Source organism: Sinocyclocheilus rhinocerous, unplaced genomic scaffold (genome assembly GCF_001515625.1).
Source record: "Sinocyclocheilus rhinocerous isolate Xijiao unplaced genomic scaffold, SAMN03320098_v1.1 scaffold82, whole genome shotgun sequence".
Taxonomy (NCBI): Eukaryota; Metazoa; Chordata; class Actinopteri; order Cypriniformes; family Cyprinidae; genus Sinocyclocheilus; species Sinocyclocheilus rhinocerous.
In genome coordinates this window covers 1841690-1855845 of record NW_015644168.1, presented here as the reverse complement: position 1 = coordinate 1855845, position 14156 = coordinate 1841690, and the positions used below count along the sequence as shown (strand labels likewise).

At 37.7% G+C, this 14156-nt stretch overlaps 1 protein-coding gene across 4 annotated transcripts in view; it reads left to right on the top strand.

Moving 5' to 3' along the window:
• Positions 1-14156, top strand: part of nectin1b (nectin cell adhesion molecule 1b) — a 229683-nt gene that overhangs the window by 112748 nt on the left and 102779 nt on the right. The window contains exon 6 of one of the 4 annotated variants that reach the window (XM_016575741.1): positions 210-3760. The exons of the other annotated variants lie outside the window; for them this stretch is intronic. Coding sequence (XP_016431227.1) covers positions 210-715 — 506 coding nt within the window. The 3' untranslated portion in view covers positions 716-3760. Of the gene's footprint in view, positions 1-209; positions 3761-14156 lie in introns of those variants that run through there. 4 annotated transcript variants of the gene reach the window in all.

Here is a 14156-nt window from a genome sequence, read left to right as displayed (position 1 = left end):
CTTTCTGTGTTAAGCTGTCATAATGGATTGGTTTTGTGGGAGTGGGTGGGTGGTTGTGGGTATGGGACGGGGGCTCCTTCCTTTCTTCCCTTTTCTTTCTCCTCCCCTATTTTCCGTTCCTCATCAAAAATGAGCACCTGCACAAATGCACCTCCTTCCCACCAGAGCACTGACACACTCTCCCCTTCCATCTGTGTTTTCCTATCCAGAATTCCCTAACTCCCCGCCTTTTGATGGCCGTGAGATCCCACTGGAGGAGCATAGTTCCGGTGCTGCCATCGGCTGCGCGGTCGGTGGGGTGGCCCTCCTGGTGGCCGCCATCGCACTGCTCGTCTTCTTCCTGCGGCGGCGTCAGCGCACCTTTAAGGGCGACTACAGCACCAAAAAGCATGTGTTCGGGAACGGATACAGCAAGGCTGGCGGCGTGCCCGCTCATCCTCCGATGCCCAAGAACCTGCAGTACCCCGACGACTCGGACGATGAAAAGAAGCCGGCACAAATTAGCGGGCCCGATGGTTTTGAGGGCGGCGATCGGGATTTCGACGGCAACTCTGAGGATCTGAAGAGACCCTATTTCACCGTAGACGAAGGAGAAAGTCGCGATTACGACGAACGGACTCTCGCCTTCCAGTATGACCCCGAGCCCGAGATCGTCGACGACATGGTCTCCCAAACCGACGGCTCTGTTATTTCAAAGAAAGAGTGGTATGTGTAGAGTGGCATGCAATGTCAAGGGGAAAAAAAAAAGATCAACGACCTTTTGCCCTCTCTTGCATCCGACCACACCCATCCACCTCCATCACTAGAACCCTCCCTCCATGTGTTTATCCCTATCTGCACATCCCACCCCTGACCCAGTAAGCTCCGCCCCATCAGAGCCCATCGAAATAAACAGCTGTAGAAAAATAGCTCGCAGCATCAACACGTCAACATCATTACACATCCACACGCTTTTAGATGAACCTGCTACAAAAGCAATCGGTTTTCTCACAGACTGATGCCAATCAACATCCAGTAAGGCTGGACAGGCAAGTCGCTTGAAAATATTACAGTGTATTATCCTTTTTGTCTCATTTTGTTGTTATTATAAATGTATTAAATGTATAAAAAGAGACTGTAACTGTTTTGGAAAGGGGTATATTGCTGATCATGTTGTGAAAGTCTTACACTGGATGTATGATTATTTTTTTTATTGTTTGTTTGTCTTGTTTTTTTTATCTCATTAGCATATTACCATTAATTTTACGTTAAGCATAGGTTTTGTTTGTTTTTATATAGTCTTGTTTTTTTCTTATATGGAGTGTTGGTTACCAGAAAATGTGGAACTAAATAGTAGAATAATTATTCCCGCCCATACATGTGTCATTACGAGGTCGAAGGTTGCATTAGCACTATTGTGTTTAATGGAAACATCATAATCCTGTGGTTCTTGGTACCAGCGCCGCTCCCAACATCCCTGAATCCAGGGGTCTGAAAATGTGGCATGGCCTGGTAGCATACAATCCAATGGAACAAAAAAGCATGTGGGTTCTGACTGCTTTCCAAAAACAGTATTTATTTTAAGACCCAGCTACCCTGAGAGCTGAGGAACACATCTGCAGCGTTAGTCATATGCACACTGCAGTCGAGCATGCAGAACGGGGCCTAGACAGATATACTGCGCCCACCTACCCGCCCCTCATTCTCCATGCCAGTCTTAGTCAGTCTCCATCCACAGATCCACCTCGGATGTGCCATCACATGTAGTGTTATCATAGCGATGCTTTCCAAAATCCATTTCCTCTGAAACTCTTAAGACACAAAAGGATAATCCTGTATAATGTGGTGTTGTTATAAAGACAGGGTGTTTGTTATTTAGAGTTGGTGATGTGGAGTGGTCAAAATGTTTTCAAGATCTTGTAAATATGAACAGGTTCAATGGTAATGCTTAGTTCCACAGGAGATTACGACACAGGCGTGTAGCGCTTGTGTCAACCACCATTTAGAGACTTTTGATGGAAGTAGTTTTTCCAAAAGTAGGTAGCGGTAAAAGCACAGAAATAAAATTACGGAAAAGTCTCGAGCCAAAGTGAAATCGGAGGTAAACATGACAGCAACTAGGCATCACAGACAGGCTTGTTATTTACTGCTGGATCTCTGAAACCACAGGATCTGCGGCAAAGGAAAGCCTGGATTTCTTTCCAAATCCTCCCTGATCCTCTATAAGGAGCAGTTCTGTTGGCTACAAATTAGTATGTATTTAAATAAATAAAACAGATATTCATCAAAGTCCTGACATACCTGTTCAACTGCAAAATGTACAAGCATTCAAGGCCTTTTTTTAATGCATGTGCGTCTTTTTTAATCGCTCTTCGTTTGGTTCAGCCTTTATCAGACTTTTTACATCCGGGTTTGGTGTTTGCAAAAGGGTGGGCAGTTTTCCACTAGATGATTTTGCTTCCAGAGACAAATAACCTCCCTAGCTGTATCCATATCTCTTTCTAGACTCAAAAAATGCTTTAGTAGAATTTATCATGGCTTGTCCATGAAATATTTAATTCCCTTGCCTGCCTTAAACAAGGCTCTTTACAAGACAAGAGATTAGGATGCTGAACCACTGTAATCACACAGACAATCTAGGCGGACTTGAAAACATGGGAAACTCCAGATGAAAGCCACTTACTGTAGGTTGCTCATCCATGAGCAGGCCCTCGTGGAATCTGGTGGCATTTTTGCATTAGAAAATCTGCAGAAGGGACTTAAAAATGATAACATGCATTAAAGCTAGTAAATGAAGCCATTATTAAAAGAACCCACATAATAAACAAACTAGAACTTGCAGCAGCAGATTCCTTGTGGTCTGTCCCATGAGGAAAGTCGTAATATGTCTACACCTAAGCTACAAATGAATAAAAACCTTGATGGTAGACCTCATGCACATCTTGATTTGACCTAAAACAGACCACATAATGAATAACTGTATATTTGTTGCTTAGCAAACCTTGTATTTTAGCTTAGTAAGGTCAATGTGCAAAGTTATACAAATTGCAGTGCCTATGACGTGTGAGATGTAAGGTTTTACTTTTTTTTAGATCTGAATCCTGTACATATTTTTTTTTAAGAGTTATTGTCTGCCCTCACTGTACATTTTTTACAACATTCGCATGATAAACATATGAATCTACACAAGTTGGTCAGTGTGATGGAAAGCTTATCACCTGGACTTCAAGTATTAAGAAAGCTGTATTTTTACCAAGTTTTTTAAACCCTCATGAATACAAATATTCTCTCTCTGCTTCATATGATGACAAAATACAAAAGCAACCCATCGCTGGTCCGTCAGCACTTTGTTAACCAGCTCACAACTGGAAACCTGCTACGCAATCATGGCTGTGATTAAAGAGACTGACATCACTTTAGCTAAAGCACAAGTTTTTTGTTCCAGAAGTTTAATTAGTTGTTAATTTTATATGTAATTTTTTATTGCTTTCATTTCTCTTTCTCTTTCATTCTTTTCATTGACCCCTATGCTCCCAGGGTTTTGTTAATTAAAGGGTTATTTTTCGTATGTTTTCTCAAGCCAAGCACAAGTTACCCATTTACCAAATGGCTATTATGGCTTTAAATGTCAAATAAGAGAATTCAAATGACTATAATTAATTTTCATGACCCATATCAGCTTATTTCTTTTCATACAGTAATCTGTCTGCTGGATCAGTTGATGTTGATGCTTCTAGCAACATTAAATAGCCTGCATAAGCGCATGAGCGTACTAAGAAAATAATAGTTTGTCTTTTTTTTGTTCATTTTCTTTTTGTTTTGAATATTGTTCTACAGACAAAATACAGCTTTTTTTTCTTTTTTCTTTTATATGTTCCTCGTTTTTATATAGTTTTTTTTTTTTTTCATTCCTGAGTCTCAAGTCTTTCTAACTGCCCACTGCAAAGCCTGACATTCCACTGTAAATAATGTATGTACCTTGGAAACTATAGTTGGGTTTGCTGTATGTTAGGGGAACAGAAACGGAGGAGTTCAAGTCTGGACATTGACTGCAAGCTGAACTAGAAAACAAATTAGACAGCTCAGATGACTGGAGATGTATAGCTTATTGTCATAAATCTACTTCGACATGGACTTGGGTTGATAGGTTTTGATATTTTAATGGGTTCTGTATAGAGATGCGGGGTTGATGCATTACAATGACTGTGTACATAACTGCAACAAAACAAACAAGCAAACAAACAAAAAAAAACATAAAGAAAGATCTTGTCTTCATGCAGCCGTGTGAATGTATGTCTGCTGAGGTCGGTAATGATATGAAAAATATATATATTGTTCACATGTGTTTACCCAGTGAAGTAAACTGTATTTGCTTTAAAACATTAAACGATTTAAATGTTCAAAGATGTGTTGTCCCAGTTCAATCAATATAGATGATGTTTTTATTTGATATCTTCTATTTACCCTTCACAATTATGCAACACTGTTTTAGTGCCACACACAGACACACACACACACACTTCTTACATAAAAATATAGTATAGTATATTTAATGTTACAACAAATATATTTTGTAACATTATATTCAAAATATTATATTATGACTTCTGTTCTGTAAATCAATTTTTTTTTAATGCTTGTTTATACAAGTGTTAGCATACAATAATAATTATTAATCATTATATAATTTAATTATTTTGTTAGTTAAAGATGAGTCGTCCCATTTTGGTGGTCATGCATGATTTTATATACACAGAAAGCATATTAAATGCAAGCAAAGTGTCTATATATCAATCATCATAAATTGTATTATATTGTAAATGGTATTCAAACTGTCACACTGAATGACCCATGTAGTATTTTCTGTATTCTTACATAACATACATAACATGCATTTCAACAAGTCAAAACAAGCCAAGTTTAGTGAGCAATGCTGCACTGTAAACAATACACAATATAAACAATAAACCATAAATAAATACAAAAACAATAAGGGTCAGAGATAGCATAGTTTACACAGTGTAAGTATAGAAGTCTCTCTCTCTCTCTCTCTCTCTCTATATATATATATATATATATATATCATGTACTGTATAAAGTACGAAGTGGCAAGTGAAAAGTGACAAAACATTTACTTTAAAAAATAAATATAAAACTATACAATATACTTGTGATAATGTACGCATACAGTACTATAGTATTGATTTATAATAAAACAATATGCCACAAGAGGCTTTGAATATACAGCCATATACATAAATATACTAAAATGTATTTGGAATACATTTATTTCATGCTAAGTATACTACAAATACATTTACATATTTATGTACTTAATACGCAATTGTACATTTGGTATGCTAATCTGGTATACTTAGCCACATACTTAAAGTCTGCTTAATTATAACAACTAATTTTGTACTTGCACTTTAATTGTGCGGAAGTAGTGCTGAAGTCCATGATAAGCGCAAGTAAGTACCATTTTGATTAGCCGTCGTACCTACAATGACTGTGCACTGTGTAAACAATGAGTGACATATACGCGCAGGAGATCACTAGCGTAAACTACGCCAGAGCGCGTACACACCTCACGCACCGGATGCCGTGCGCGCGCTCAAAGACAGTTGGACATAGTGGTGTATTAGAGGTAAAATATGATATAAATACTGTTCGTTTCTGGCACAAACCGATCGTTTCGTGTCTTAGGACATCAATGTGTTGTCACGAGCCGCAGGGTTTAATTTGGATTTGTCTGTGCATGTTTTTTTTACTCTCATAGATTTTGTTACCATTGCCATGCATTACACGACTGATAGACTGCAACGGCTGGAGTTAAAAATCATCATATGTGTTCTACTGAAGAAACAAAGTCACCTACATCTTGGATGCCCTGGGGGTAAGCAGATAAACATCAAATTTTCATTTTTGGGTGAACTATCCCTTTAAGTAAGTATTTGAGGCACTTTTTGATCAATTAAAATGATCTAAGTTATTTTAAGAAAAATGTTATTTTAAGACAAATGAATGAATTAATAAATATAAATAAATAAAACATCAGACACGTTTAAGGTCATCAAATGTCTGTATTCTCATCCCCACCTCAGGGGTTTCCTTGAATGCGACTGCAGGATCAAATGAATGGTAAAACATACAATCAAGCAATATAATCAGACACATTTATTATGGGAAAAAATGATCAGATAAGGTTGAAGACAAAATTACCAAACACATTTATCAAAGTTATTGTAAGATAAATAATATAACAAATGATCAGACAAATGATCAAAGTTATTGGAGAAAAAATTATCAAGCAAATGATCAGACTGGAAAACTGGTCTAACAAAATGATCAGAAAACGTTATTGTAAGAAAACAATGATCAGGCAAGAGATTAAATAAAATGATTAGACAAAGTTGTTGTAAGACAAATGAAAAGATAATATACTGATAATATATTGTCAATATATGTCTGATAATATAATATCATATGTATTATTGTAAAAATAAACAAAATTATTTAGCTATTGTAAGACAAAAAGATCAAACAAAAAGTAATTTTAGGTAAAAATAGACAGACAACTTTTAGGACAGACAAAATAATAATAAACAAATGAACAGACAAATGACTAAATAAAATATCAGACAAATTTACAACAAAAAATTGCCAAACAAAATGATCAGTCAAAGTTGTTTTAAGACATAATGATAAAAAACACACTTATTTGTAACAATAAATAAATAAATAAATAAATAAATACATGTTCAGACACAGAGAAAATGATCAAACAAAATGAAGTTACTGTAAAAAAAATTAAAAAAAACATGATCACATTATCAGTTTTTGGGAAGACAATATGATCAAACAAATGATCACAGAAAATTAAGTTATTGTAATATATATATTATTGTACAAATTATCGTACAATTATTGTATTAAACTTATTGTACAAATGATCAAGCCATCAATAACTACTAGCCACATACTGTACAACTTCACATAGCAAGACCCTACAGAGTGACAGGTTAATTTAGGGTAAATCTACAATCCTATTACCTATCGTGTAGTTTATTGTGTTTATGCAGTGTTTGTTGCTATAAAACGGCTGTATTTGAGTAAATCTGTGGGAACTGCATTAATGACATGTTCAAAATGATGGTAGCAAAATTGGGTATAAAATGAAAATCAAAAATAGCTCATTTAATATTTTGTTTGACATTATGAGGCTGATAGTCAACTGATGCTTTAGCACATCACTGACCATTTGATGAAAAACTGTACCCTATTTTGGAAGGTGTCAAATATCTCACCAATTTTGCCTGTGTAATTTGTTATCATTGTGCCAGTCAGGCATCAGTGCTACAGAGGCACTTCTCCACTAAAGACAAGAAGACTGGCTTCTGCTTAGAGCTTTGCACTCACAGACTTTATATATGCAGCAAAACCAAGATGTGTTTCATTACAATGAATCATGTGACATTATGAGGCAGTAAATCTGGTCAATCTCTGATATTCCTGCAGCATTACTTTCCATGTACACATGCTGTCAGAAACTCGAACTCACATAAAATATACAGATATACTTTTACATTATACATGCAGCTAAAAAGAACTGCATTTGATCTGCAGTCTCAGCCTACATGGATTATGCAGAAATATTAATTCCTATGCCATGTTATATGTAGGGACAAATTTATATATTTTCATACTGTACCATAGAGGGATAAAAATTGTTATGAAACATAGACTTATTATTCGGGCATGTAGTTTCACATATTCAAAAACCACAATGTATTTGCTGTGGCAACACCCGTAAAAAAGTAAGAACACAGTGGTGTAAAAAAAAACTCTCTGTCTATAATTATTCCCTTTATTATTCCCCCCTCATGATATAAAATTGGTAATTTGGGATAAACAGGAAAGTGTGTTCATTGTTTGTTTGTTTGTTTGTTTGTTCATTCATTCATTCATTCATTCATTGCATGTCATTTCTTTTGCTGAATAACAGTTTATTAATTGTAAACTAACATTTTTTTTGCTTGTTACTCTACTATATGTTTTATTGTAATACAGATAGATAGATAGACAGATACAATAGATCAGCATAAATGAAAAGTAGTTCAACAAATATTTCCATGCATTATTTCACTAATTATTTATTTATTTACTTATTTACTTACTCTCTTGTTTATGTATTTATTTATATATCTATTTACTGTCTTACAAATGATTAACTGTTACTTTATTTTGTTTAGATTTTTTGTATTGTGGTAATTGATATATGCATTTTTTAAACTAAATGTAACTTCTTATTTTGTAGACATGTTCTTGACAGGTTTCTTGAGCGTAACCCACTTAAATCTTGTCACTTTGCCATTTTTTTATTCCCACTTTAGTAATACAATACAGATTTACAATTTAGTAATACATTTGTCAAACACAACAAAATCTACATGCACAGTTAATATTAATGTGAGATAAAAACTCAGAGATCCACTTGCAGTCCTTAAACATCAGACTGTGTTAATGCATGAGAAAGACTAAACAGTCATTTAGATGAATACTGTATATCATGTGATGACACAATGATATTGCTGCAGCAATGGTTCTCCAACCCTGAGAGAGAGAGAAAAAAAGTAGTCTTTTGTCGTCACGCTATTTAATGTAAACAAAAATGTGGTATCTTCTCAGAATCACAAATATGACATGTTTGTGTTTTTCTTTATAGCACCAGCACTTAAATGGTTTACAATAGATTCCAGCAAATCATAGTCTTCTTTCATATAGTTTAAACAAATACTGTAGATTTTCTTATTACTCACACTATTTGAATTTGAATATCATAGCTATGAAGAAAATGCTTTTATCCTTCATGAACTGAGAAAGAGAATAGAACTGAAAGCATGAATACGAACCAGGATATTCAATATAAAACGAGAACTACAAGAGCTCTTTGCAAACACATCAGAACAGTCATTCTTCATGTTTTAGTAATTTGTTGTATATATTCCCCAAAGATTTCCAATGAAATGTCAATCAGAAAAGCATATTCATAAAAAAACACATATTCAGACATATGTAGCACATGTAGCACTTTGTTTTGTGTAAGAGTTGAACTTGCAGAAAATTACATTTATTCAGTTAGAATTTATGTTTCCTAAGTACATATAAACTGGGCTAACATTTCAGGTGTCTCCTATAGAGTCAGGAACATATTTTATTAGCAGTGCTTGCTAAGATGAATATCACTATTAATGTATGCTTAGAGTTCAGCAGAGATTGTTAAAATTTTAACAAACCCAAAACCATCAGTATTAAACGATGCAACAAATCATCCATCTTTATTTTTCTCAGTAATCTGATTTTTTTTTTTTTTTTTTTACAATTAACCCTGCACAAAACACTAGAAATCACATAACAATGCTCTGGCAACCACCTGAAACACCCTAGCAACCACATATAAATGCTCTGGCAACCGCCCACAATACCCTAGCAATGTCCTGAAAACCACCCGCAACACCCTTGCATCCGCTTATAAATGCCACATAGCAAACATCCTTGCAACCACCCACAATACTCTTGCAACTCTATTGTAACATCCCAGCAACCACCCACTACACCCTACAGCAACAGTATAGCAACATGCTGGCAACCACCAGCTACACCCTTGCAACGACATACCAATGCCTTATAAACTACCCACCAAAATGCGAACAACTGCATGCTGTGGCAACCACCCACAACACCCTAGAAACCATATGTAAATGCCCTGGCAATAACATACAACACCCTAGCAACCAATTAGAAATGCCCTCCCAGCCACCCCTTACAATTACAACCTAGCAATCGCATATCAACTGGAAACAATAGCCACCCACAACACCCTAGCAACCACAAAGCAACACTCTGGCAACCCTCAACCACCTTAACACCCACATATTAATACCCAGGCAACCATCTACAACAACCTAGCAACCACATACCAATGCCCTGTCAACCATCCGAAAAAACCCTAACAACTGCATGACAATTCTGTAGCAGCCACCTGCAACACCTTATAAATGCCTTAGAACACCTCAGAACCATATATAAATGCCCTGGCAACAGCCTAAAGCATGCTAGCCACCACACAGCATCATCCTGACAAACACCCTAGCAACCATATTGAAATGTCCTGCCAACTACCCACTACACCCTAGCTACTGCATATTAATGCGCTGGAAACTATATTGCAATGCCCTGGCAACAACATAGCAATACCCTAGCAACCACCAACACCCTGCCCTGCCAATCACCCTAACACCCACAAGTACCCTGGCTACCAGACACCTAGCAACCACATAGCAACATCCTGGCCACCACCAGCTACACCCTAGCAACAGGAAAGAAATGCCCTGGCACTGACCCACAACACACTAGCAACCACATACTAACTGGCAACTATCTGCAACACCTTAGAAACTGCATAGCAATGTCATGGTAACCAGCCACAACACCATAGCAACTACAAAGCAACACCCTGGCAACCACCTACAACACCCTAGAAACATGCTGGCAACCACCAACCACCCTGTCCTGCCAATTACTCTAACACCGGTACATAAATACCCAGGTAACCAGTTACAACACCCTAGCAACCACAAAGCAACACCCTGGCAACCACCTACAACACCCTAGCAAAATCCTGGCAACCACCAACCACCCTTTCCTGCAAACCACCCTAACACCTGCATAAAAATACCCTGCCAATCAGCTACAACACCCTAGCAACCACATACCAACATAGTGGCAACCACCTGTAACACCTTATAAACTGCATAGTAACACCCTAGCGACATTCTGGCAACCACCCTTTCCTACAAAGCACCTTAACACCCGCATGTAAATACCTTGTAAACCAGCTACAGCACCCTAGAAACTGCATAGCAACAGACTGGCAAACACCTGCAACACCTTAGAAACTGCATAGCAATACCCTGACAACCAGCTACAACACCATAGCAACATCCTGGCAAACACCAAACACTGTTTCCTGCCAACCACCCTAACACCTACATATAAATAACTTGGCAACCAGTTACAACATCCTAGCAACCGCATAGCAACACCCTGGCAACCATTTGCAACACCCTAGCAAAGTCCTCACAACCACCAACCACCCTACCCTGCCAACCACCCTAACACCCGCATATAAATGCCCTGGAAACCAGCTACTACACCCTAGCAACTGCATAGCAACATACTGGCAACCACCCGCAACACCTTAGAAACTGCATAGCAACACCCTGGCAACCTCCTACAACACCCTAGCTAAATCCTGGAAACCACCAACCACCCTGCCCTGTCAATCACTCTAACATGCACATATAAGTACCCTAGCAACCACATAGCAACACCCTGACAACCACCTACAACACCACAGCAAAGTCTAGACAACCACCTTGCCCTGACAACCATCTTAACACCCACATATAAGTACACTAGCTACCAGATATACCACCCTAGCAACCACATACCAATGTCATGGCAACCACCAGATGAACCCTAAAAAAGCATAACAACTCCCTGGCAACCACTCGCTATATCCTAGCAACTGCATATAACCACTTTGGCACCTATGGCATTTCTACCCAAGTAAACACTTGTGAGTAGCGATATGCTCTCATATTGGACAATTTAATATCTTTGGTAGCTCACATAGAAGCTTATAGATTTTGTATAAATGTATATTTGAAAGGGTTTAATTGAGTATGTGTTTGATTTATTGCCATCATCAGGGCACCACCTTTTAGTTGTGTGTTTATTTGCATCTCACTTACAGCTCTGTAAATGAGCTGCTGAGCAAACAAATGCATCAAGTCTCTGGGATTAACTGTTTGGAATCTTTGAAATGAAAGTGAGCCAGCGTACCCATACAATTAGTGCTTCAATAACAGCACATTAAAGGGATAGTTCACCCAAAAATGAAAATTTGCTAATTTACTCCACCTCAAGCCATTCAAGATGTAGGTGACTTTTTCTCTTCAGTAGAACAGTGAAGGTTCCTAAAATGTAAGTCAGTATACAGGCATTTGAGAGTCAAAAAGCACATACAGGCAAGATTAAATTATTACCTGTGGCTGCTGATCACATATAGTGATATCGTATGAAGCCAAACTATCAGTCTATTCAAGAAACTGAACATTATTTACAGCATTATTACCTGTAATCCAAAGCCTCATGCAAACAGTCCGGAGTGATGTCTGGTTCGCAAATGAATCATTCTTTTGAACTGGTTCTTTTTGGTGAACGAGTTGAACCAGTTCACCAAATCAGACTGAACCGTCTGAAACAGTGCGCGGCTTGAGCAGCACAGATCAATAAGTTACTCAAACAAACCTCACTTTTGGATGATTTACAGTCACTGTGACTGAAAATGAGCAAAAATACCAGCGTATATAGTTCTATAATGACGGTTTCTGCCAATTCATTCAATGCTCCTGTTCCTCCAACAGTCACTGAACCGAGGAAACAGTTCTGACTCGGACCGAAGACCGATGAGCCACTGATATGAGCACCAAGCACTTGAATGAAGGGGCCAAATTAAAGTTTTTACCGTTTCTCATTGCTTATGTAAAAAGGTGAGCTGATGAAGACAAGTTGATTGACTTTATATGCCTGGTATATAAAGAAACCACACTGAATGATTACATAAACAAACTAGTGAATCTAACCAGCTCAATGAAAGAAACTGTCCAAAAGTACCAGTTCGCGGGAAAAAAAGAATAAGATTTCCCCGTTGACTGAAGGTCTGGATTACAGGTTATAATATTATAAATAATGTTCAGTTTCTTGCACAGACCAATTGTTTCTCTTCATAAGACCTCAATATATTGTTAAGAGCTATGGATAATAATTTTGTGTTGTCTGTATATGCTTTTTTGACTCTCAAAGTGCCGGTAGCCTCTGACTTGCATTTTATGAATCACCAGGACCTACTGTTCTACTGAAGAGAAAAAGTCACATCTTGGATGGCCTGAGGGTGAGTAAATTAACAGCAAATTTTCATTTTTTCGGTGAACTATCCCTTTAAGAGCTGGACATTACTATTCTATTAAACGCTGCCTGCCAAGTGAGAAGAACTCAAAAACCAGAGCCTCTGTGGAAATGCTGACACCTCTGTTCTGCTAAAGCATTCTGGGTAGGCTGGGGATCCGAATGAGGAGTTTCTAAAGTGAGTCGGGTTTTGAGAGATTTGAGTATGTGTGTGTGTGTGTGTGAGAGAGAAAAAGAAAGGGCATTGTCTGGTTCTTCACGTCAATATGACTTTGTGTTAGACTCTTGAGACTGTAGTATTTGTTTTCCCACTTCTTTGTCTGTTACTTAGCATGCAGAAACAAAACTGTACGATATAAATAGGTAACATAAAAAAAGTTTCCATTCGACAAAACATGTTGAGTATTTATGTCTCAAGGCAGCAGCCTGTCAGCATATATGCTATGATTTACAGTGCCACACCTTAAATACACACACACAAGATACACAAACTGTTGCCAAGTTACTTGCAGGTTTTAAACCTTTCAGTACTTTTAGAGACACCAAACAGAAGAATTGTATTAAAAAAGAAAATGCAGTCAAACATACCATTTTATTGTGAATATAGAACAATTGTTTCTGCATTTCTTTGTTGTTGATGTAATGTGGCGTTTTGGGTTGTGTTTCTTGTTCATGTTTTCATGTCTTTTATTTTGGAGTTTAATCATGGTCCCTGTTTGTGTCATGCTTCCCTTGCCCTCATGTATTCATGCCATTGGTTCTTGGGTTCTCACTACGCTCACCTTCAGTGGACTGAATCGTTACAGAATACACGAAACCCCTAAAAATGAACCCAGCAGATTATCTTGTTCGCCTCCGTCAAGGTAATCGCTCCATTGAGGATTATGTGGAGGACTTTTGTGGGCTTTGTAACAAAGTAGATTTTAATGAAACGTTCCTTAAGGACATTTTTCGTTTTGGGTTAAGTAAAGACATGCCACGTTTAATGCCACGTAATACCCCACACTGGTCACTTGAACAATACATTGATCATGCTCTGCTGTTGTGCGGCTCATCGTACACTGTGGGTTTTGCGGATAAGGAGCCTCTTCACATCCCGACCGTCATGTCTGGAGTTGTTCACGTCACGCCTGCTACTCCAGGGT